Source organism: Apus apus, chromosome 18, assembly GCF_020740795.1.
Source record: "Apus apus isolate bApuApu2 chromosome 18, bApuApu2.pri.cur, whole genome shotgun sequence".
Lineage (NCBI taxonomy): Eukaryota > Metazoa > Chordata > Aves > Apodiformes > Apodidae > Apus > Apus apus.
Window position 1 is genome coordinate 10,789,924 of NC_067299.1, and position 26,632 is coordinate 10,816,555.

Below are 26,632 nucleotides of genomic sequence, written 5' to 3' on the forward strand. Positions count from 1 at the left end.
CAATTATTCAATCATTTGGAATGCCTTTGTAGTGTATAATTACTCACTGAAAATTGCACGCCTCCCCCCCCTCACTGCCATATTCGGACCTCAAGAAGGAAGTGGAAAGGAAGCTCTACCAGAAAAGTGCTAAGAGGCACTGAGCTGCAATGACAAGCTGAGGGAGATACCAGACCCCCTGCATCCAGCTCTGCCAGCTCCCTCACACACCTCCAGGGCTGGAACTGGCAGCTTGATTTTCTGACGAGCTCCAGGCACCTCACACCGTGCCATGTCTCCTTCCTACATTGCTTCAGACTTCATTATAGAACAGCCTGGATGCTCCAGGGCATCAGAAAAGGGGGTTCTTTGTGTTTGTAAAGATTTTCATCAGAGGTCATTCAAATGTTTTGAACCTTGAGCTCAGGTCTTTCTGAAAGGGAGGTTAAAAATTACTGGTCCCGCTTCCACAGATGTGTGCACACACTTGTCACCTGTTCTCACCCTGCACTCCAGGTCCTGCTGGAGATGCTGGGCTGCATGCATCTTGGGTTTGAACTATTAAAGCTGGTCTTACAGAGTTAGAGCAAAGATCAGGCTGCAGGAGAAGCACACAAACCAGAAAGGTAATTTAGGAGCTCGGTCTCCTGCCCAAACTGTCAGAAACACTCGCACCAGTTCTCCAGGTCCCCAAGCACAAAACGCAGCTCACTCACTGTTCTCCTTCCCTTGCACCTCCAGAAGGTGCTATATTACATTCTCTTCACTTTCAAAAGTAATCACACTTTAAGAGATACAGAAAAGAAAATCAAACTAGAGGAGAGAAAGAGATGAGAAGAAGCAGTGAGATTAAGATTAAAATCAAGCAGATGCCAAGCAGGCTTTCTCATTGTCAGTGCTCATGCAGAGCTGACTCTGATGAGTGATAAAATGGAATTAAAACACAGGTCAGCACTCAAATGTTTTAGCAGGGAGATATTTCACCCGGCTCTTACCTAATCTCATCTGGGAACTGTGCATTTGTAACTAGGAAGCTGGAGATGCTGTGCTGGTGCAGGAGCTTCACAAAGCGGTTGATGTGCGGGTACATGATGGGCTCTCCCACCAGCGAGAGCGCGCAGTGCTTCGCTGCCAGCGCTTCTGCAAACCTGTCTGCTTTCACTCCTGACACACCTGCAAGAGGAGGGAAAACAGGCTTAAATCAACTGCAACCCTATCCCATACTATGCATCCATACCTAAAATGCTCCCTTGCACACAGAAGGCTGAGCCAAACCAGCTGGAGCCCTCCTGAACCAGAGAGGACACCAGGGCACAGGGCAGTGCCCATCAAGCCAGTTCCACAGGAATCCACAAAACACAGACATGGAGCTTGGGGTTTCATCTGCTCTCTTAACCAGTGCCAACAGTTTTTTAATAACATTTGCATCAAGATTTCCCTTCTTAGAACCCCAGTGATGCTGCCTGAATGCCGAGGCAGAAACAGAAGAGCCAGTTCAATGCCATTCCAAGTAGGCATCTTAAAATTATAAAAGCAGGTTGTGTCCATCTCCTCTGCTGAAAGCCCTGTGGTCCCTCAGCCCCAGGAGGACCAGTGCCCCAGAGCAGCTGGGCACACTTCACCAAGCAGAGCACCAACAACTAGGTCTGAACCTGTACTGGCAGCTACATGAAAGAACTCCACAGAGGATGCATTCAGGAAGAAAACCCAACCCATGACACCATCCTGAACAGTGAGAGACACTTCAGAACAAAGAGGAAAACACAAGAAGCTCAACTGTAGCATCCACGTGAAAATGCTGTCTGCAGGTTTCACCAATCTGAGCCACATTTATTACACCCACGGGAGTACAGGGGAGAGGAAAATACTTCTCCAGCCCGTCCACATCCAACCAAGTGCTCAGGACCCCATATGAAACCATCTGACTACAAACAAGCTTTTGTTCCAAATATGTCACTTCACATTTCCTTGACATGCACTGATGTACTGGAATAAAATCTAAGGTTTTAGACCGAGGGTTGGTCTGTTTTCAAAAAACAAAGACTTGAGTTTGAAACCAGGGCCTCAGCTCACCTCTCACTGCCTAGATGCTGGAGCTCAAGCAGCACAGAAAATTCCATGCTATGCTGTGAAGCAAAGATAAAAAGATGTTCATGGCTATTTCTTCAGCCTTGTGTAGAAAGGCTGGTTTGTGATCAGAGCAAAGCTTAGTGCATTTTAAACCAGCCAGCCTCAGTCCTGAGTAAGTGACAGGAGGAATGGTTATTCCACAGAAACCTGACAGTGCTAAATGAGAGCTTGATTTGAAAAGAAGCATCTCAAGCACACACTGAGATTAAAGGACTAACTTTGGTATTCTTAAAGCTACTGTAAGTAATTTTTTGAATTAATTAATTTCTCTCTCTCAGCATCTTGCAATTGAACTAGGATAATTACCTTGCCAGATTTACAAGCAGACAGAAAAAAAATCCAACATCACAAAGTTTGAGAGTAACTTGCTCAAACCAGTTTGCAGCAAATCTTACATATAGTAAATACACTCCAGAGGAGGGCAGAGGTTTTGTATGCAATCATTTGCCCACATAAAATCACAAGCTGGACAGGGATACACTAAACAGCATTAGTGAGTATTAAAGGGAGCACAGGAACTCTCCTGCACCTTTGGCTGCCATATCACTACAGGACTCAACCTCTGCTCCTGTAGATGAGCCTCCTCCTGTCTCCAGTCAATGAACTTCAGCAAAGCCAGAGCCTGGGCAGATTTGGCACAGCATGCAGCAGATCCAACACAGGAGCTTGGAGCCATAGGAACTTAAGAAGCCTCAGCAAGAGGTCATGGAGTACAGCTTTCAGCTCCTGCCCAGCTCAGATCTCAGCAGAGCATGCAGCTAAGCCTCCTTTGATCAGCACAGCTCCTTTGAAAAGCTGATTCCAGCTGCTGTCCTCGTGGTGCACTTTAATTTGGGAAAGAAAAGCACCATCTGGCACATCACCCCTGACAGGCTGGTTGTTGACTTGGTTACCCCTCTACAAGTACCTGTGCACCAGCATTGACAAGTGCCTGGGTGACTGGGGAGACAAGGAACCTGTTTTATCCACTCACAGCAAGACACACAGGTAGTTTGGCTCATTGATTTGGCTCATTTGGCTCATAGATTTCCTAGTTTGGCTCATGCACTTGTTTTTTTCATTCCCCCCCCCAAGTTGAACCAGGGCTCTATTATCAGAGTCCCACTCTCCTGTTTTTGATTTATGTTTCCTTTCTGTGTGTGCCCTTTGCAGGGGTACAGAGATTTACTCATCACTACCTAGAAAATGTGTCCATCAAACTACTTCACACCTTCCCACCTCAGCTCCCTGTCAGGAAGGTATCTCTCCACCAGTTACTCTGAAAGAGAATTATGTGACATTAACCAACATCTAAAGTCTTCAAAACCAGTACAAACTATATTAACAATAAAAGAGAAGATGACTTGTCATAATCTCTAAAACCATGCAGAGGGACTCTTACAGGACAGAAGGGTATCCTCTAGGATAGAGGGTCCCCAAGAGCTCTGCTCTGTCAAGATGATCTCATTTTTACTACAATATGTGGAATAAAGCATCAGATGAGCTCACCTTTGGTGCACAGAGGTGTTTGTAGGAGTGTAGCTGAAGGCAAAGCTGTGGTGCTGGTACTAGAAAAAGCACCAGTTTATTCAAATAGCTTTGGGTGTTACCTGAGCAGCATTACCAGACACTCCAGAGCCTCAAGGGCTCTCTAGTTAAGACACTTTCTCCATATTTTTCTTCTCCAGTAGCTCAAATAGGCTGGTCTGCTCTAATGCTGGGGTTCATTGTTCAAACACCTCAGCAGAGATGCACAGCATCCTGCTGGAATCTCCTTTGGAGCCCTCAGGTCATCTTGTCCTCCCTCTGCAACAAAGCAACCTGGTCTGTCCCACTGTTCAAGCCTTGGGGCAGTCTGTGGGATAGGGGTGGGGCTTTATCTTTTAAAATCTATGATAAAAAAATCTGACTTATTATTTGTGGAGGGCTGCTAAGCTGGCTGGAAGCAGGCAGGCAAGTTTTCTGCCTGAGGCACTTCCAACCTGGACAGTACAGCTCTGGCAGGGCACACAGGGCACTTGGGACACTGTACAACTTTTTAACTCTCCTGCCTTCAGCTTCCTGCACAGTGTTTCAACTCAATTTTGCTTCCACTGATTCTACTCTAACAGTATTTTCACATGTACCTCAGGGAAGGGACAATGTAAAATTCACTAAATGTAGTGAGCTGCTGGGCTTCTCTTACTGCTTTTTCTTCTCCTTAATAAACCTTTTGCTTTCAGGCTCCCAAGACAGGAACTGTGTTGCCACCTACCACTCTGAAAAAGTAACACACCTTTTCTTTTCCCACCTCACTGGACTGCATGGATGTGAAAGGCCAGGTCTGGTTCTTCTGGCTGCTCCCCATCCAGTTCAGCCCTGGAGCTCCCACAGAACCAGCTGGTCAGAGAGGGTGAGATTATTCAAACCAGTCACTGGATGAGAAAAAAGCTCCTGAGCCCTAACCTGAGTAATTTTTCTGCCTATCATATAACTCCAGTGAATGAGACAAAGCGACTCTGCCCTGCTGACAGAAGGGCTTTTTGCCTGTCACATTTTTAAACCATCAGGTTCTCTCTGTGCACAGCCAACATAAACTAATGGGTTCCCAAAACAACAGCCAGGACTAAGACTCATGTTGCAAATGTTATGGATACTCCATTCCACTCCTGCTGTTCACATAACCTCTGCTGTCAGCTCAGGAGTAAAAACCAGGCAGAACATCTCAGGAAACACTAAGTGTGCCACAAAAGTTTCTTCTCACCCTTCTGATGTTCTAAATCCCATTCCTCCTTCCCAGCATTTCACAGATGATCAGAACATTTTCCTTTATGCTTTGAAGATGCTACTGCTCATTATCTTCCAAGAGCATCATTAACAAGGAAGAAGTGGGAGAAGTTACCTTTGAACTGTTTGATCATGTTCTGATGGTTCTCAATAGCTTCCTGCAAGATCATTTCAGGTTGGTCCATCTTCCATCGCCACTCTGTGCCCACTGGATTTGTATGATGTCTGAAGGAAAGAGTGACAGTCACTTAACTGTCATTTGTAACATACATGGAAGAACCCATCTGTCATCCTGGGGACTTTGGCATTGCTTAATAATATTACAAGCAACAAATAATTCTCAGCAACACCCTACTTCTGACAACTTTCAGAAGTCATCTTTGAACATCATTCTTATACCCCTCTCCTTCCAGGCTCTGGTCTCCCCAGAAATAATGGACCTTGCAGTTTATGTTACACATAACACACCTATTTTGAACCAGAGGTAAAAGGTTTCCACCCAAAGACCTGGAAGATATCTGAATTTCTCCCCATTCCCTTCTTGATCAACATGAGAGAATGTTACAAAGCCATTGTAAGTCATCTGGAAAAAATACCCCCTGGCCAGCAAATCATGGAATGGTTTGGGTTGGAAGGGACCCTAAAGATCATCCAGTTCCAACCCCCCTGCATGGGCAGGGACACCTCCCACTAAATCAAGTTGCTCAGAGCCCCATCAAATGAAATCTTACAAGCAACTGGTGTGGTACCTCATACTCATACTGACACCCATACAACCACAACCCAGAGAGCCTGGACAGGGCACAGACCCCTCCCTGGAGAGAGGAATTTCCCACTAACCTTGCTGCACTTCAGGTAAGTATCAAACAGGGGTAATTCAGCCTTTAAGAATCACAGTAAGGAAATCAACACATTTCTGTGTTTTCACCTCCTGGTTCTCTCCCTCTTCTCATGCTTTTTTCCAAAATATGCTACAACAGTTTCTCCACTGTCCCCTACCAATTCTACTGCATGTACCTCATTGAATAATTTATTAATAGAAGTGTAGCAGATTTTGCAGTGCCTTTCAAAACAGCACTAGTGGATGAACATAGCTCTGGGCAACAAGATCAAGTAATTGATACTCCTGAAACTGTTTTCTGACGAGCTGATCTCCCATTTCCTCTACTGCTCTCCATCATCTCTGGAGGTCAGCCATGGAGAGGACCAAGGTCACCTGCCATATTCAGCCTTCCAGCAACATGGACATTAGGACCTGATGGCCAGCATTTAATTAAAGGAGAAAACACAGAGAGAAGCACCTTCTCAGAATGAAGTGGCTGATTGAAGACAATGAAAAGACTCCTACTGACTTCTTCCAGGTGAGAGAGACCTGCACCTCTATAATTCAACATTGCTAAACCAACAAATTCCAGACCTGGCATGAATAAAAACAGCCTTTGGCCCAAATATTTCTTCATCCACTTCAAGAACAAACGTTCAAATGCTGCTCTCAAACTACTTCACTATCTCAAAGATCCTTTAAGCTAAACCAGCTTTGCTTTTTTGAATTTCTCTTATGTTTTTTTCCATCTGCCAACATAGAAGGTTTTCTGAATACCAACTATAAAAAGGCATTTATAAAACTCTTCTACGTGTTTAACTACATAACTTGTACCTTGTGTATTTAACAGGGCAAGCTGGCAAAAAAAAAATCAATAAGCTCTTGATGTACACTGGACAGCTATTAATTATTAGTGTCTAACAGTCCTTACATTTTTAACACATCCTGACTATTTAAAAACACACGAGGTCACGTCTAAAAGCAGTTTATTTGGCAAAAAGCAGTTTTTCTTCTAATGGAAGGGCAAGCAATGTCTTGTGGCTGATGAGATTGTTCCACAGTCCCTGGCACAGACTGAAGTTCACTGTCACCTTCCCATACGATCCACCTCACCAGCTCCCTGAGTCCTGCACAGGTCACTGTGCACAGTATTCCTTCTCTTCCAAAAATAACACAAGAATATCTCCCCCCCAAATCACACACACACCAGAAAAACCCTTCTTTTATTAGATATTCCAGGTGTGAAACAGGTTTGATTTGCTACTCCAGAAACAAGCCATCAGTGCCACAGCCCCATCATGACAGAGCAAGGTGAGACTGAACCAGCAGGAGTCCCCAGCCCACTGTGCCCTCCCCTGGCTAACGAGCCTCTTTCCAACACAGCTTCATTTGCATTCTCATCAGACCTGTGACCTACCAGGACTATTTGCCAGCATTACCAGATTGTCCCTGACAGACAGAGAGACCTCTGTGAAAGTGGGTTCCCCCTCCTCAATCACTTATTTTAATTAATCAGCTTTTGCTTGATAACCTCCCAGAACAGCCACCCTCTCCTGTGAGTGCTGCGTAGTGTTATGGAGCCTTGCAAGAAGCTTTGAGGGAAAATGCTGCACAGGTATCAAGTATCATTCACTCCAGTGACCAGTTTCTTGATGCTGATACCTGGTGGGGAACATGAAGGTGAGGAAATGCTGGTGATACCTGGTGGGGAACATGAAGGTGAGGAAATGCTGGTGCAGTGATCATGAAAGGACAGAGCACATGGCTCCTGGGAAAGGAAGGGAAGGGAAGGAACGAGCAGAATAAAAAACGAGTGTTTAAAAAGCAGCCTGCAGTGCACCCTGAGAACCAGCAGGTGAGATCCCAGAGGAGAGTTTAAGGGCAAAGGAGGTCAGGAGAACTGGCAGGGTTTATAAACCCTATTTAAGGCAGAAGCAAAAACTGCAGCAATAAAAAGCAAACATATAAAGAGCAGCAAAAAAGCAATGTCAGAATCACAGGCTCTTCTGCAACTTTGTGCAGTCCTCCAGCTGAAAGGAAAAGGAGGAGCACCATAACATGGGGTCATAACAAGACAGGTCAAGGCAGATACCCTAACCAGCAAAGGACACACCAACAGGCTAACAAGAAAGACTTCCCTATAATGATGTGAGGAGTAAGAGAAAGACCAAGGGAAAACTTTGTCCAATGCACAAGTAAACAATGTTTAATGATTCTTTGTGACGACAAGAAACCTCTTTGTACCTTTTCTTCTGCTTTTACCTGACAGCAATAGGAAGAAGCCAGATTTGACTAAGAAGAGGACAGGTTAGAGATATCTTATCTCAATGAAATGTTTTCACTATTATCATAGAACCATTCAGGTTGGAAAAGCCCCTTGGGGTCACCAAGTCCAACCATCATCCCTACTCTACAAAGTTCTCCCCTAAACCACATCCACCAACACCACATCCAAACCACCCTTCAACACACCCAGGGATGGTGAGGTGACTATTCCAGTGTCTGACCACTCTTTCTGTGAAAAAATGTTTCCTAATGTCCAGTCTAAACCTGCCCTGGTGCAGCTTGAAGCCCTTCCCTCTTGTTCTGTCATTAATTGCCTGTGAGAAGAGACCAGCACCAACCTCTCGACAATGACCTGTCAGGTAATTGTAGAGACTGATGAGGTCTCCCCTCAGCCTCCTCTTCCTCAGACTAAACATTCCCAGCTCCTTCAAGTGTTCTTCATCAGATTGATTCTCTAGGCCCTTCACCCACTTTGTAGCCTTCCTCTGTCCTTGCTCTGTGAAGTTTGTTGGATTCACGATTCCTGGTAAGTTCAAACCATATTAGAGAAGAAAAATATTAAGGAAATAGGGTTGACGTCAAATGACTAGATATCTGAACATCCCAAGAAACCTGATTTTAAAAATGACGAAATATTCAGTATTTCCTGGGCTTCTCAATGTTTTAGTATAAACTTAAAAAAAATCATTTCTAGAAAAAATTAACAAGCCGGAAACAAATTGATGTATTTTAGATTTTTTTTAAAAAGGGAATGAACCCATAATGTCTATATCTTCCCAGCGTGCTCTGAAGATGGACCCTCACTGCCTTCCTAAGGCTTTTCAAACGAGGTGCTCCATCAAAATAAATTTAGCCTTCTCCTTGGGAGATGACTTGATCAGATTACAACACCTGGCAGCAACTCATGACAGAGCCAATAGTGAGGACTTTAGCCCAGGCTGGTTCTGTCAGTTCCTCTGAGCTGAGAGAGGACTGAACTTCAGAACATTTTTAGAAGATTCCACTTCTGGTGGCAGCACTGGTGAGGCTGCACCTGGAATCCTGGGGTCAGTTTTAGGTCCCTCACAACAAGCAGGACATGGAGGGGCTGGAGCGTGTCCAGAGAAGGGCAAGGGAGCTGGGGAAGGGGCTGGAGCACAAGTCTGAGCAGGAGCAGCTGAGGGAGCTGGGGGTGTCCAGCCTGGAGACAAGGAGGTGAGGGGAGACCTGCTGGCTCTGCCAACTGCCTGAGAGGAGGTTGGAGCCAGGGGGGGTCGGGCTCTGCTCCCCAGGAACAAGTGATGGGACAAGAGGAAATGGCCTCAAGTTGCGCCAGGGGAGGTTTAAATTGGATCTTGGGAACAATCTTTCCCAAAAGGGCTGTCAGGCCATGGCCTGTTTTTTTAATAAACAAAAACTAACCATATAGAAACACTGGGAGAAGAGTATTAGGTGAGCAGAACAAGGCCAGGAGGCTGGAGATGCAGAGACACTGGGAGCTTTCAGGCTCAGGCTCCAAGTTCTACAAACCTGCAGACTCAGCTCCTTTGATATTCTAATACTGCACATTTCCCCAAAGAAATTAGCCTCTGGAGTCAAGTTAAAGAGAAGAAGCTTTTGTTTTAATATATGTTGTCAGTTTCTTCTTAATTTTTTAATGACCTTATTAAGTACCTCCCCTATGAGGGATTATAAGTTTTTAATCTCTTCATTTTGCAGGGTTTACTGTGATCACTGGCTTTGGCCACACACTTCTTTAGATGGTCTGAACAGACCTTCAGCTGCCATCTAAGGCTCAAGCTGAAACCTTTAAAGTACAGGTTTAAATATCATCAAGTCACAGAAGAAGAAATATGAACCAATTTCTTTGCAGAATATTTCACTCTGTCTGGTTTGCTTCCTCCTCAGATGTAAAAATAATGAACCCTATTAATTTAAACCTTATTTAGCTGTTCCATCTCTCCACAATAATTGATTCGGCTTTAGACACTCTTGCCAGAAAACAATCAAATCAGGTTTGCCTGGTGACTGCACCTCAGTAGTGTCAGAAAGCCTCAGTCCCCACATTTGCTCTAATTGATTAAAAGATTTGGTCACTTGCACATTTCCAGTTAGACAATTAAGCTAAAGAGACACTACAAACACAGCGAGACCAGCCCAGAGCAATCGTGGATAGTGACAGACTATTTTTGTAGGTAGGATTATGGTTTAGGGATGTTGCAATAATTAAGGTGTTGCTTCCCTCCCCCCTTTCCTGCTCTTGCTGCAACTCCACCATGCCCAGTTCAATGCAGAACAATTGCTGCCTTGGGGGCACAATAGACGGTGAAGGATCTGCTTCTCCTGCCCCCCAAAGAAGCTTCCACCTTATAAACCTGCATCCCCAATCTCTCAGTCACCTCCCTGGAGGACACAGGCAGGGGAGCACCAGCCAGTGGTCACACCAGTGAAGGGGCATTGGCAAGCCTGGTATCTACCAGGGATGTACCACTGTCAGGGACAAGGAGAAGGAAGGTCTCCAGTGCAGAGTCAAGGTATGTCTTTTACAAAAAACCCTAAACTTAGAGTGTTTCTGGATGCTGGCTCCACACAGGATCCCTGGTTCAGGGCCAAAATGTGTTTGTCAGAACCAGCCAGCTCTGATGACATCCAGTTCCCAGGGAAGGTGGCTAAACTACAGCATTTCTTGCCAAAGCGAGGAAGAGAAAACAGGCTCCACAGCCTTTTCCTCAGCAATCCTGGGAGAGCTGCAGTGGTTATGCAGTTGGAAACATTGGCAAACTCCACAAGTGTCAAAATCCTGAAAGAAGAGATGAAGAAAAAAAAAAGAATCACAGCAGCCTTATCTGCAACTTGGTGTGCAGAGCTGCAGGACGAGACCAGCAAGGCAGAAAACCTGGATTAAACATTTTGCCAACAGCAGATCAAAACTATCACTTCATACGTCTCCAGCAGCACAGATGGTAACTGCTAATAGGAAGGTAACATGCTTATCCCACCCAGCCACCAGTGCTTGTGGTTCTACATTTTAAGAATGTGGTTCTACAGATTAAGAATCTGCAAGGCATGGCAGGTTTAAATTGAAATAAAAAATAGTGACAAGTAGTCCTGGCTGGTTTGTGAACTGTGCTGACATGCACATGTCAAGCTGACATGCAGCTGCTAGGGAGGAGAGTGGGCATGGAAGTCTCCTCTTCCCACACCAAACTAACCTGACCTGGCAGAGTTCACAGCCACACCAAGGCTGTAGCAGCCCAAACACAGGGTCTGAAAAAGCAACCAAAGCAAGGAGAGGTTCTTTCAGTTCTGCTTTATGTCCAACCTCAGGTGCACATAAAGTGAGCCCTGGGATTAGTCTCACACTGAGCATGAAGTCTTCCAACTTAGGAGAGGTCTGAGAAGAGAGGACAGACAGTTGCAGTCCAGTCCATCTGGAAAAGTCCAACAACTGCAACCTATTTCCCCCACAGAAAGTAAATAAACGAGAACATTTTTTCAGCACAATCTCTTGAAAAAGTGTTTCCTTGCATTCAGGCTGTTACCATTAGCTAACCAAGCACCCTAACATTCGTTATCATCAGGGCTACTGTTTCCAGGATTCCTCTTAAGTGACTAATGACAGCTACAGCATGATAAGTGAGAGGCATAGGGAAGGCATCACACATGGTGATTTATCCCAATTACTGAACTTCTCAATTTACACTTGTCTGACTTCCCCAATTCAGCCCCACCCTCCAGACAGGCTGATGCTGCTAAGAAATACCAATCTGGGTCATTCTGAAGGGGAACAGTGTTAAATGGTCTGCAGTGCAATACTAGGAGCAAAATGCCTCATTCTGGCAATGTTACTGCTTTCTATATGGTGTTTTTGTACCTTCTGTGGAGAGACAGAAGGATAATAGGCATGGCAATCTTCTTCCTACCAGTACAGTCAGCACTGCAGAATTCAATGCACCGTTGCTCATTGATACACTGGAAAGAAGTCACCAGCAGTGTATTTTTCTTCCCAGCCATCAGATTGCTCTGAAGCAGCAAAACTTGCACATTAAATGTGGCATTTGGCAAGTCCTTTCAAGCCAGGGTATGATGAAAGCTCATCAAGACCAGCAATTAACATTTTGGAATAGACTCCCAAATGTAAACTTAAAGGGATAACCAGTGTCTAATGCTTATACTTAGCACTAAAATGTGAGACAGAAACAAAGTGCTTTTTAAATTATAGCAGTCCTTTCACACTGATCCTGTCATTTAAATCATAGAATTATTAAGGTCATCCAGTTCCAACCCCCCTGCCATGAGCAGGGAACCCACCACCAGACCAGGCTGCACAAAACCTCATCCAACCTGGCCTTAAAAACCTCCAGGGATGGGGCATCAACAACCTCCCTGGGCAACCCATCCCAGTTCCTCACCACTCTCACAGTGAAGAATTTCTTCCTAATATCTCACCTAAATCTCCCCTCTCTCAGTTTAAAACCATTATCCCTTGTCCTACCACTATCTTCTCTGATGAAAAGCCCCTTCCCAGCTTTCCTGGAGCCCCTTCAGGCACTGGAAGGTGCTCTCAGGTCTCCCTGGAGCCTTCTCTTCTCCAGGCTGAACACCCCAACTCTCCCAGCCTGGCTCCAGAGCAGAGCTGCTCCAGCCCTTGGATCATCTTGGTGACCCTTCTCTGGACCCTCTCCATCAGGTCTGTATCTTTTTTTGCTGAGGGCACCAGAACTGGACACAACACTCCAGGTGGGATCTCACCAGAGCAGAGCAGAGGGGCAGAATCCCCTCCCTGGCCCTGCCGGCCACACTTCTTTGGATGCAGCCCAGGACACAATTGCCCCTCTGGGCTCCAGCCCTCAACGGTGGCTCATGTTGAGCTTCTCATCTCCTCCCACCCCAAGTCCTTCTCCTCAGGGCTGCTCTCCAGCCATTCTCCCCCCAGCCTGTATTTGTGCCTGGGGTTGTGCTGACTCAGGTGCAGGACCCTGCACTTGGCCTTGTTCATGAGGTTGGCACTGGCCCACCTCTCCAGCCTGTCAAGGTCCCTCTGATGGATCCCTTCCTTCTTGGGTGTCAACCACACCACACAGCTTGGTATCATCAGCAAACTTGCTGAGGAGACACTCAACCCCACTGTCCACGTCTCCAACAAAGATGATAAACAGCACTGCTCCCAATACTGACCCCTGAGGGGCACCACTCATCACCTGCCTCCATTTGGATATTGAGCCATTGACCACAACTCTCTGGGTGCAGCAATCCAGCCAATCTCTTATCCGCCCAGTGCTCCATCTGTCAAATCCACGCCTTGTCAGTTTGGAGGCCAAGATGTCATGTGGGACAGTGTCAAATGCCTTGCACCAATCCAGGTAGATGACATCAGCTGCTCTGCACCATCCACCATCTCTGTAGCCTTGTTGTAGAAGGCCACCAGATTGGTCAGGCATGACCTGCCCTTAGTGAAGTCGTGTTGGCTGTCACCAATCACCTCTTGATTTTCCATGTGCCTTAGCAGACTTTCCAGGGGGATCTGCTCCAAGACCTTGCCAGGCACAGAGGTGAGACTGACCAGCCTGTAGTTCCCTGGGTCTTCCTTTTTTCCCTTTTTAAAACTAGGGTTCATGTTTCCTTTTTTCCTATCAGCAGGAACCTCACCAGACTGCCATGACCTCTCAAATATGATGGACAGAGGCTTAGCAATTTCATCCGTCAGCTGCCTCAGGACCCGTGGGTGAATCCCATCAGGCCCCATAGATTTATGCACCTTCAGGTTCTTTAGATGGTCACAAACCTGCTTTACACCTATGGTGGGGGGTAATTCGCTCTCCCAGTCCCTGCTTTCACCTGCTGTGGCCTTTGTGTTGAGGTTGGAGCACTTGCCAGAGAATATATACTTGTGAAATAATTGCATTATTAAAAATTGAAGTCTATGAAAGAGAGAAAGTGGTACTCAGAGGAATCTGGCTGGCTTTGCATACAAGTATTGGGGTGTTGGACATCCAAGCTTAGGGATGGAACGGGTGTTACTGGCAGCCACCCTCCTGAGGTAGGCATAACTACCAAAGGAAATGCAGCCCCCATGGTTTGAATTAGCTAACAAGGTAGAAGACAAAAGAGCTCAAAGTATAACCTCCACGTCCTCCCACTCAGCACACTTTCACGTCACTGCTTTTATTTCTGCTGAGCCTCTTCCTCTCTCACTGATCCCATTCTGCACTTCCCATCCTGAGCAAAAACCTCCCTGGATATCCAGGCATTTCAGTGAGTACACAGTGCTAAAGCAGCTCCCAGTTCAGATTCAGGCAAAGCTCACTTCCTTTAGAGAATTAACAACAAAGTAATTCCTCTGAGGAAAGGGGTCACTTTACTGACTAAAATAGAAAGTCGTTTATTAGCTGCTGATTTAGGAAGGCAACAGTTTCCAAGTCCTCACTTTTCACTCACTGAGAATGCAAGTGAATTGGTGTGGGTGAAGGTACATTAAAAAAGGACCCAAATTCAAACCAAAGACACACACATCACTGAGCACCTTGGTGGCTTCACACACCAGCCAGCCAGTGTTCTCCAGAGCACCAGCTGCCAGAGGAGGCCCAGTGATCTCCAGAGGGAAGAAACCTCTGTCAGCGCTTTGTACAGGCAGCAGTAGGATGTGTAGGGCAGCAGATGGTGAGGTGGTCACCTCCTGCCCCCCCAAACCCTCCTTCCACTGGTCCCCAGCTACTCTGAACTTGTTAGGCTCCAAGACCTGGCTGCAGAGGAGGCGATTTTTGGGAGGTGGCACTGAGGAGCCCTCAGATCCTCTTCAGCCTCCGAGCTATGGAACCAACCCAGCCAGTTCAGTTCCTGATCCACAAGCTTCATGGCTCTCCAAAGGGAAGGAACACAGGCAGGAAGGGGAAGCAACACCGCTGCCTTTCCAACCCTTCCTCCCCCAGTGTCCAAGTGAAAAGGGCACACAAGTAACACAGCCCTAGGTGTGAGGAACAGGACAGGGACCAAGTGGAACACCGTAAAATTGCATCAGTATTTTACCTCCAGCAAAAGACACACTTGTTGGCACAAGCCAGGCTTGGTGTGGCCTCCATGCAGCGGTGGCTCTCGATTCCGTAGAACGTGTGTTTATAGCAGCCCCCTCGGCCTCGAAGCATTGACTAAGGGCAGAGAAAGGCACAAAAAAAAAACCACCAAGAAAGTTAGAACACACCATCTGTAACCAAAGATTTGAAATCTGCTCTCCAGGTTTTCAGTCACCAGTAACTTTGGTGTTCAGAGTCCCCTGGGACAGACACTGCCTGTGCAGTGACGGCTGCCGAGCAGGTCTCGGCAACGTGCAGCCTGTGTTCAGAACTTCAGGGTGTGCAGGTCAGTACATAGTGTGACTGCTTATATACACCCTTCCAGAAAAAAAGGCATTTATTATGTTAAACTTACAACTGGTTTAGAGGAGAGAAACCAATATAATCAATAGCTTCTCACTTGCAACCCCACAGGACGACAATGTGCTCTACTGAAGGTTTAAACTGAACCAGTCAACAAAATAAAGAAGGTGAAGCCACTTAAGCCGCAAGAAATATTACTGTAAAAGCTCACTAAAGGGTAACAAGGATCAATTTCAAGGCTGCACTACTGAGCACTCAATTCTTTTCATTTGTCTGGTAGATTACTTCTTCTAGCACTAAATTAAATAAATACCCTGACCTTATAAACCCTCATTCACACCAGTGAGTGGCTCCAGCAGGACGCTGCACTTCCCTTCACAGAACCACAGCTGCCTTCCCACCAGGACATACCTCCTATTTAGCATGCAAGCTGCTTGGAGCAAAGACTGCCTTTCATTACTTCAGTTAAATAATATTAAATGAGAAAGAATCTTTACTACCCTCAAGAAAAAAAAAAATTAAATAGGACGTAGTAACTTTTAATCTACCTTCCTCTGCCTGAGGAGTCCTGGTGATTCAAGAGAGAGAGTGTTCTCTGAGCAGCAGGGAAAGAACATACAAGTAACTCCTCACATATGCACAGCCTTGTTATATAGTTGGAAGATTAAACAAAATGCTGTTAATTCTACCCATTCCTCAAACAACAGCTTTCTTGGAAAGCAAGTTCTATTTCAGATTTCATAGGACAGGCAAAGCAGAGTCTTCCTAAAATCTGGAGGTTTTATGCTCTTTTCCAGAATATGACAGAACTCAATAATTTCAATCTTAAGATACCAGTATGAAATCCTACTTAATACTAATCCTCCCAGCCCTGGCTCCTGCTTTCCTCTGATACAAATCTCAAACAAGTCTCCTGAAGATATTCACATATTGGTGTGAATCCCAGTCAAAGCCACTGCCTGTACCCAGTTTCAGCTCCAGTTCTTAAAGCACTTTACTTTCAGCTCCCGTTTAAGCTAAAAATAGCATGGTCCTCTCTAAGCACACAGAGCTGCTATTTATTTTGTGAAATGGCATTACAGTGCTGCATTAAATTCTGGTTCTTTAATAAAAATAGGTTCTCTGGCTTTATCCCTCAGTCACAAGCACTGATGAAGTTTGACAAGTTTTTCTTTAAACGTGTCATGGCCTTCTCTGACATGAAAAGTGACAGAAGAGACAAATATTTGTAGGAGTAAACAGCAGAAGCATCAGTGGGATCAGTACATCTCACAAATATTCATGACGATACAGCAGTGGGCCCTTCAAACTGTTCAGGAGAACAAGTCTTTTGATGAAACAGTTCATTGATACCAGGCAGTTCAAGAAGGAAACCTCCCTGCAGCCACTGGTGACTGCCATTCAAAGAGCTCTCTTCAAAAATACACAAAGTTAATCACGCAGCAGAAGGGAGCTGAGAGACCAAGGAGCTAATCACTGCCACAGCACAAGATCTAGAGATGGGCTGACATGTTCATGGGGTGATGATTCCCACAGTTTATCAGCCCAGGAATGCTGAAGGCATGAGTCTGTTACATCGAAGTTACTCCCCAAGTGTAGAACATTAGAGACCAGTTTTCAACTTCTGAGCTTCCTGGGGACCTGCAAAGGACAGCTGACAACAAACATACTGAAGTGGCTGCAGTTTGTTCCACAGGGCTCTGTGCCCCTGCTGGGAACATTTCTTAGCCTGCAAACTACCTGAAAAGCCACTGGCTTGCACAGCCTTCCACCCAGGGCTTGGAAGATGGTTTTTTTTCATACACATGTGCACACACACTCAGACATATCATACACAACTATATACAATGCACACATGCTCCCAAAGAGGCATTTTTTTTTAAGTCCTAATCTTACCAAATGACAGTCACCTCACAATTATGTTCCCAGCTCTTTCCCATGGTCATGTTCTCACTCTTTGCAGCAGGAAAGAGCTTGAAATGCAAAACTACAGCTTGGAAGATGGCATTGATTTTTGTGTGAGTAATATCATGTTTTTAAAGGACATTTTATCTGGAAATTGTTATACCTGAGTAAGACTCTAGGTTAGAGAAGAGAGAGCATACCTTTGTCCATCGGCAGAGCTTCACCCCAGAATGGCTTCCAATCAGCTTGTAACCTGAAAACAAAAACCAAACTATCAATTTTAACTTAGAATAATTGATACACAAAGCCTATCAGTTGGTACTCAAAACTATTAGGCATCACCATCTTAACACTGCACTTGGCCCAAAGGTGACACTACAACAAGATGTCAGCGCCCACTCACAGCACTCCCTGTTTGATGCTGGGGACCTGCACATGAGAGCAAAGGCCATGGCCACCCAGGGGATTCAGGCCAACTTAAAAACATTTACTTATACTCCTCAGTCTTGTTTGGATCAACAGGGGGAGGCCACAAGGGTTCCGTGTAACAGGAGGGCAGACTAACAGGTCTGGCACAGCAACGTGACACCTGCACTGACCCCAAGGAACAGCACACAGGAGGGAGCAGGTCAGGGATCCAGAACCATCTCCCTGGCCCTAAGCAGTCACCCGAGCACCATGGAGACACATTCCCACTGCTCCTCAGCAGGTCTGACCAAGCCTGAAGAACACTATCTGACTTGCAGCACAGTTGTCAGAGTGGAGGAAGAGAACTGAAATGCAGGGCTCAGCTTGAGCCAAACTTCATAGGCTCACTAGTTTCACCAATTCCATCTCCACAGGCCATGATGGAGCTGCTCTTCCTTGCCCAGAGGAAAGCTGATTTCACATCACTTCCCTGTTCCCCAGCCAAGATCAACACAATTTCATTTCAATTTATTCGTCCAGGAGGATTAATTTCACATCGTTCATTAAGCACTAAGTACTATTATTACTCAAGCTGCTTGAGTTAGGTTATTTTCCTCTTTGAAAAAAGTGCGTAGAGACCAATATGTCTGAAGGATTAAAAGTCACTTCAAAACCGGAATAAGAGGGATTTGAGAAGCCTCACTGTGTCATTCACAGTGATTACACGTCAATGGCCTGGTTGTCCCCAAACCCAGCACATCTCAACTAGCCCATTTAGGCCAATCCATATATTAACACTTTCAAGACAAATAACATTTTAGATATTAAGTCTCCTCCCTGCCAACCAACATGAACCTCACAGGGGAAAAAAGTCTTCTATTCTGCAGAACCAGCCCCCATCTCCTACAACAGAAGGTGGCACAATCACCCTGCACTGATCATTTGTCACTGTATATCCTTGCAGAGCAAGATTGCAGGAAAATGCCACTGTGCCCCAAAGTCCCCTCTTCCTCCAAGGACACTGAGCCAGCTGGGAACTACAGTGACAACAGATGCCACAATAGGTGCCCCAGCTAAAAAACAAACCATGTGAAGACACACATGGCTAACAAGGAACCCTACAGCATCTAGAGCACACTGCTCTAGCTACTCTGCTACTGAAACCCAGCAGAGATCTGCCCACTCTCCTCTTTCTTCTTGACCTGATGTTCATTCCTGCCTCCTCACACTAACTCTGACCTTGCTGAGAGGTCAGGACATACATGATTTAGCCTGATGGGCCAACTGCCAGATTGAGGCTTTAGCAACTTCACTGCCAGGCTGCTCTCATGTCCTGAGCTCTCTCTCTTCCTCCAGTTCAGTGGAAACGGACAATATTTCAACCTTTTCCTCCCTAAGTTAGTAACTCCAAGCCTCACATGTATTTTCAGTGTTAAGCCAATACGGTAAGGAAGAACAAACTGCTGTAAGTCAAAAAAGCCTTGGCATTTCACACAGCAGATGAGTCCTTTCCTGGAGAACAGCAGCACTGTAACCCTGAGCAGCCCTTCTGACAGACCTCTCCAAAACCACATGCAACACTGGGGAAACCTTTATCAAGGACTGGATGAGGCCCAGACAGCCTTGTGGCAACTTCTGATCAACACTTGTCAGCAGCACAACAAAGTCCACAGAACTGCATTTGGCTTCATCACCTCATCACCTCCCACCCTGGATTTGTTTCTGCATTTCATTGCAAGCAGGCTTGTCAAGCCACATCTGTTCTCAACCAAGACCTCCTGCACTGCTCAAATTCACCTCCTTACAGGATTTATTGATAAGCATGGAAAGGGGAGATGCATTCCTCCTCTCTCTAATAGGGCTGTCCAAGCCAGACCCTTTGATGATGTCAACCAGCCCAGCCCTAGTCATATTTTTTCCATTTTTCAGAATCCAGCAACAGCATTCAGAGAAGATTATTCTCTCACAGATCACTCATCAGTAGCAGTAACATGGCTGCTTTCAAATGGGTTTTAGATTGAAATTAAATCAGTCTTTTCCAACCTAAGTCATTCTGTGATTCTGGAAGCAGGACATGCTTGCCCAGATCTGCTACTGAGCTGTTTGAGAGAAGAGGGGAAGCAGCTAAACTGAGTGAGGTGCCAAGCTCCGGAACCCAAAGCTGCAGCATTTTCTCTTAAGTTACTGAAGTCAACTTCCACCATGTGGAGCGCCCACAGCTTCCTACAAAGGCCAAGAAAATTGTACACGTTCAACATCAAAACAGTCTGACAAACTTCAGCCAGCTTGAGTGATGAGAAGGGGTTTACTCATCTTGTTTGCTGCTGCCAGGAGGCACAGCTACGGTTACAGGAAGAACCAGCATCTACTTGGAGAACTTCTTGAAGCCCAGCACGAAGCTGCTGAGCTGGGGTCTTCCCTGTGCAGGTAACCCTAGTACAAAGCGTGGTTACCCTGCTAAGCCACGGCAGTGAACACTTTTCAGACTTGGAAAGGAAATAAAATACCAGAGACAAGATCTGCATAAACGAAGATTTCTTGCAAACAGCACCGGGATCTGAATGACCAAACCAAAAGAAAAAACACCTGTGTGGGAGTTGGAATATTAGGGCAGCAGAACAGAGTGCTAAAGCAATAAAGCAGAAAGAAAGGTATCTTAACAATAAAATGCACAACTCAGAGCCAGTTAGCTGACAGAGGTTAAACATTTCAATGCCAGTAACTTCCTTTATTAATAGGCCTTATATTAGGTCTAAAACAATTATTAAAGTAATACCTAGGCAAGGTGATAATGCAATAATAGCAATTATCTTAAAAAAAAAAAAAAAAAGATCCTAAGGTCTTCGAGTTCTTGAACTTAATATTAAAACTGGCTAACAAAGACATACAGGGAATTGATAATTGTCACCCTTTTACAGCCACAACCAGGGATCCCTTGTCTTGTTCCTCAGCTCCAGAGGAGTGTCCCCTCGAGCAGGTGTCCCTGCTGAAGGGAGAAGCTCCAGCAACCTCCTGGGAAAGTGTTCAGGAGTCTCCCTGATCCAAGATGGGCCCAGGCTTGTATAGAATAAAGTGACTGGCTGCTGTCATTTCACTACTTAGCCATACCTCTCCTCTCATTGGAGAACAAGAAGGAAAATAGTGGAAAAATCCTAGAAGGCCCTTTTTTCACCAAGCAAACTTTTGTTTATCTGGTAGTTCTTGTTTTGTCTCTGTTTTGGGCCCAGCCATGGCCAGGCTGGGCTCTGTGTTCTTCAACAGAGAGCAGCTGGTGTTACGAACATCAACTTGGCCTCTCTTTGTACTTTCAAGCTTGTTACCAGCTCATAGCTTGCCAGGCCCTTTCCCTTCCCATGGGAATCTTTCCACTCCAGGCCAAGGGGCTGTAAATCTGTGAGACAGAGATCAACTGAATCACAAAGGGAAACCAAGACAGGCCCACTGAGATGGAGCATCCCGCTACAGAGACCAAGACCAAACACTCTACACACCAACTCCAGGTCATTAGAGTCCTTCTACCCCTGTTCCTTCAAGGACTTGCTTTACTACTGGCTAGTAACACAGGCAGCAAACCAGTTTGGGTTAAATCACAAAGGATTAAGCAAAAAACCAAGTATCACTACATTTCAAATCAACCATGGGAGAAAGTGTGTCTGAGAAGCAGTCTGAGGGTCTTTTCAGCTCTGTCTCCACGTCACAGCTTCTGCTGAACAGCCCTTTTGAAAGATCAGGTTCCCTCACCTCTTCCATCAGCTTTGTGACAACTTCACTGTGGCTTTGCCAAGGCAAATGATGGTTGAACTGAACCTTCCTGATGGCCCAGAAACCTGCACTTTAGAACACCAGGGCTCACTGTGAACACACACACATTTTGCTCTCCAGACATCCTACTTGTGAATAACAACTCCCAGAGAATACTTGGATAGACCACCTTCCAAACAATAGTGTGTGGTTTTGATGGGACTCTCCTCACAGTCCCTATATACCTTCAGATATTAAGGCTTAACAAGACCAATCAATTTATTATTTATACAGCTTAATACTCAAAGGATTCCTCAATAATAAGCAGGCTCCAAGTAATCAGCTCAGCTCCTGACAAGAACATCTAATCAGATGTCTGTGTGTTAACTTGATCCTGCTATAGATGATAAATTCAAATGACCTAGAAGCCTGCCAAGCTTCACAGAAATTAAGTGTCATTTTTAACTATAATAAGACATGAATTAAACTTTTAAACAAGCTTCAGGGTGAAATGAGTGTTATCAGGCAATAACACTAGGTTGATAAACATTTGGTGATTGCTTGGCTAACAATTCAACTGGAATTTAATAGACCACAGACCAAAGAGACAGTCAGCATCACAGATGGTGACTGCTCCACTGTCCAGGGCAAAACCATTCTGCAACCAATTAAAACTACACTACAGCATTTCAACTCGATCCTCTAAATAACAGTTTTAAAAAGTTTATTCTCTGAAAACTCAAAGAGTTCATGGAGGGACCCCACTGATCCCTCAGCCACTGGGACAGGGCACTGCTATCCAGACCCCCAGGTCCTGTTGCAGGATGTCAAGTTATTCGGGCTGTGGCTTTGCTAGTTCACCAGTGCACTACACATAACAAGTCCTTCTAACCTCCTCAACATGGATGAATTATGTGCCACCCCCAAAAAGTCAACGTTCTGACTGAAGCAGAAAAACCATAAGAATAAAATGCAAGATGTGCCTCTGGTGAGAGGAACCTGTTAAAATTATCTCAGCATTTTATGCCAAAATAAAGTGGAATCTGGGCAGTGGAATCTTTCAGATTGCCCAAGCATGAAAGGAGACACCTCCAGTTTAATTCCTAGCATTGCTCAATCTTCAAACCCTTCAACCTTGCCAAGCCCATTAAAGAGCTTACTCTTCAGGTTATCTTTTTTTTTTTCTGAGGAAAAGTGCTCTTAAAAAGGGTAAAAGGCTTGTTATGTGTGGAAGGACTAGTTTCCATGAACTCAAAACAGCAGTGAGGACACAAGAAAGGATTACAGGACTGTACCTTGCATGCAAGAACACCATCTTTGGATGGAAAGCTTGGACTTTCAGTGGAGCTGCTGCTATGCTGCTTCAGATTTCTCTCATTGTGAACCAAGAACATCTTGAACATTTTTAACACATAGTCAAAGCCTAGTAGGGTTAGTGAAAGAAATACAGTTCAGCAGAAATTCAGCAGGCAGCCCAGACCTAACCTAGTATCCAGAAAAGGAGACTGGCAGAGTTCAGGAGTGGGAATGGCAGCAGTTGTAATAAATTTCAGCCTCCACACAGCTGATGATAAAAGAACAAAAAAATTCTTAAAATCTGGCTTTTCACTTAAACCCAGATGACCATTTTAATCCAAGAGCACCTCTTCCTTTGCAGCACAGAACTGCCTGGTCAGTAGTAATATAAAACCTCCAATGCACATGTCCAATGACAATGTCTTGTGAAGCTCGGCCTTTGACAGAAAGAGCCACAGAGACCACAGATATTTTCACCCACATCAGCTAGTACTGAAGATAAAACAAAAGAAAAGCCTTCCTTAACTGGCATCTTTGACAAAGATCAGTGTGCTAAGCCAGACCATTTGCTGAGCTGTTCACAAAATGTTTGCCAGGAACTGGTCGTGTTGGTGACCTCAGCTAGGAGCACCACAGCAAAGCATCTCTTGAGGAAGTGAGGCCATGGGCATCAACGACATGGCAGCCCAGCACATTTTAATCCATCCCCCAGATCAACTGCAATTCTTGAGACCTGCTCTCACCTGAGGTGAGATGGAGGAAAGATGTCCATTCCATGTTAGCTTAGCCATCCCAAGAGGAGAACAGTTGCTTTGCTACTCCCAAAAAGGGAGCTTTTGGGCTTTGCAAGCAAGCATCTATCAGTATCCACCAGAACAACCCTAGGAAAACAAAATCAGCAAGCCAACTCCAGAAGTCACCTTCAAGCTGCCCTCAAGCACTGCATCCAAGATAAAGACCTGCAGGATAAAAGTCCCTCAAATGTTCCAAATAGCAGAAGGATCTCTATGCCTCTGGAAGGTTAGGAAGACACAACCTCCACTGAAGAGCACACACAATCCACATTTGGGCTGTAAAGCAAGCAAAAAAAACCAAAAAAAATAAAAGAGGAGGCATGATGAGACTCTTGAACAGGCATCCCCCAGAAGATCCAGATTCCCACAGACACATGCCCTGCCCACAGCTCCCTGCCAGGGCCAAAGCAACAGCTCCTTTGTCAGACCTTTCCTCACACTCGCTCTCCCGTGCAGGAGCTTTATGTCCACCCAGTGCCTTCTGGAGCCCTGCCTCTTACCTCCAGCTCTCCTTGCATCATCTACCTATTCTGGCTGGCCTGCTGGTAGGAGAGCAGACAGCAGATGTGTGCCTAGCCCAGAATGTCATCCCTGCCAACAGGCAGTGACCAGCTGGCCAAGGAAGGTGGGTCAGAGAGCCTCAGTCACTTCTCTTAATTCATAGGAAAAATCTCAAGAAATCCACAAGAACTTCATGTCTTTAAGAACTGCACATCAGTGTCAACTTTGGCCAAAGAGTTTCTAGCAGAAGAAGGCAGCCCTCCCACACAACTCTTCTCCAGTTCCCAGAACAAGAGACAGAATTACAAGTTGCTACAGACAAGATTTTTTGTTGTTGTTTTTTTATCGAATCTCTTCTTCATTCCAGGCACATTTCTCTCTCCACATTTCTGTCTGTATGAACTGTCCCCATGCTTGTGGAGAGTGTCAGGTTATAATGAAGGGACAGCAACATCCATCCTTGCCTGAATATATCTTGTATTTTATTTCAGCTTAATAGACTTCATTTCAGAGACCAATACTCTCCAAAACCTTTCCAAAGCCTAAAAAAACAAAACAAAACCCACAAAAAATGGATGCAGTTCTAATATAAAAGAATTTATGCTTATTTTTCTCTATTATAGATGGGGTAATTTCAGCAGCTCTGACAACCACATGAGGGAAGAATCAGGCCCCCAAACTCAAGCTTTCACCATCTATTCTGCTCCTGATAAGCTGCTATGTTTGCACCAGCAAATCAATATTGCAGTCAGCTCACCACCAGCTCCTGGCTGCTTCCACACTGGGGGACCTTGACATCTTCTGCTTCCTAATTCTTCCCCTTGAACTGTGTATTAGCTGTTTACTTACACAGACTTTTTCTAAGGAGCTGCAGGAAAGTTGAGTAGGCTGAACTTTGCCTGGTTTCAGTCATTGTATTTATTCTGCTCACTAAGAATAATTTTCTGTTTTGCAAACTAATTTTTCATCTTCCCATGGCCAGTACTTGAATCCTGTGATACATTTCAGAGACTGCACCAGTGCTACGAATCCCTGACCCTGAGCTGCCACTGCCACCTGGAGTTTAATAGTTACACACAAACCACCCGAATCCCACAGATACACCACACACTTCATCTCTCAGGCTGCAGAATCACTCAATGTTGGGGGTTGGAAGGAACCTCTGAAGATCATCCAGTCCAACCCCCCTGCCAGAGCAGAACCAAAACCAGGGCAGGTCACTCAGAAAGGCATCCAGACAGGTCTGGAAAGTCTGCAGAGAAGGAGACTCCACAGCCTCTCTGGGCAGCCTGTCCCAGGGCTCTGTCACCCTCACAGGAAAGAAGTTCTTCCTCATCTTGAGGTGGAACTTCCTGGGCTCCAGTTTGAATCCATTGCCCCTTGTCCTGTCACAGGGCACAAGTGACAAGAGCTTGTCCCTGCCTTCTTGATGCCCTCATGTATTTATAGACATTAATTAGATCCCCCCTCAGTCTTCTCTCCAGGCTGAACAGCTCCAGGTTTCTCAGCTTTTCCTCATCAGGTGTTCCAGCCCCTTCATCATCCTTGCAGCTCTTCAAGTAGTTCTCATCCAGCAGCACTGACCTCTGTGCAAGGTCTGTGCACAGTGGATCTCATTTCCAAAGTCTGGACACTCAGCACAGAAAGCCAAGATAAGAAGCTGAGAAGAGCTCAGAGGCACTGGAAACCTCAGCCTAAGAAGGGACAGCAAAAGCCACCAAGTGCTTTTAAAAACCTGATCTCAAACAAGCTTGGTAAACACTTGAAAAAGCCCAACCTCCAGTATTTCTCTGAAGTCAGCCTCTTCATTGCCCATGCACACTGAAAAGCAGAGCTCAAAGTTATCTTTATAGCAACCATGAAGTCAAAGTATGAAAACAAGCAGATAGTACAGGGGCAAGCTGTCTCCTAATACAAATAAAACAGGTATCCTGGACACACTGGGGCTACATTGCAGGCTCTTAACCAGTAACAGACAGAACAATACAACTGGTCTGCAGCAGAACTACCCCTGGCAGCAGAGACCCAACAGAATAATTTAAAAAGCGTCAGTGGGGCCTGTCTTTGGGTATCATTAATCCACTCCCACCATGTTGCCTACCACAAAAAGCTGAGTTGTGTTTAGTGGCACAACAGCAGGAAAGCAAAAAGCAAAGAGCACGTTGGAAGCAATACCCTGTGAGCAGCTTAAGAAATCCAGGTTCTTTGAGTCTCTTGTGTGAATTATCAGCTCTTCAGGGTTTGCAGTTGATTCTTCTGCTTTATTCTTACACTTTTAAGAGAAGCACATACAAAAAGACTTGAAGAACTGCTGAACGGAACTGTACTTGGTAGGGATAAGGAGACTGGTTGTCACAGTGCAACATCCTGTTTGACCTCCAAGTATTTCAAGAAGTCAGCTGCAGTGAAACCATGATCCCCCCACAAAATGCCAGCCTTTGCTTTTGTATCCAGCATGACAATTTGTTTGGCTTTCACTAAAACATTTGGCAAATCAAAGAGCAGTTGAGGCTGGTGGTGGTTAACAACCCAAACAGAGCACAGGTCTTTGCGCGGTTGCTCTGCTGACTTGACAGCAGCAGGAAAAGGCAGAGGGCAGTGTTTTGTAGCCAGCAAAATAAGCACAGCTGATACAGGAGACACTGGAGGGAACCCCCTTAGATTCAGACTGA

The 26,632-nt window shown here is 45.4% G+C and overlaps 1 protein-coding gene across 1 annotated transcript in view; it reads right to left on the reverse strand.

Moving 5' to 3' along the window:
• The window catches only part of LOC127392373 (S-adenosyl-L-methionine-dependent tRNA 4-demethylwyosine synthase TYW1-like), a 107,594-nt gene that overhangs the window by 59,137 nt on the left and 21,825 nt on the right, over nucleotides 1-26,632 (reverse strand). The window contains exons 9-12 of the mRNA XM_051636188.1: nucleotides 17,421-17,473; nucleotides 14,969-15,087; nucleotides 4,970-5,079; nucleotides 975-1,152 (exon numbers count right to left, since the gene is read on the reverse strand). Of these exons, the coding sequence (XP_051492148.1) occupies nucleotides 975-1,152; nucleotides 4,970-5,079; nucleotides 14,969-15,087; nucleotides 17,421-17,473 (460 nt within the window). The remainder of the gene's footprint in view (nucleotides 1-974; nucleotides 1,153-4,969; nucleotides 5,080-14,968; nucleotides 15,088-17,420; nucleotides 17,474-26,632) is intronic.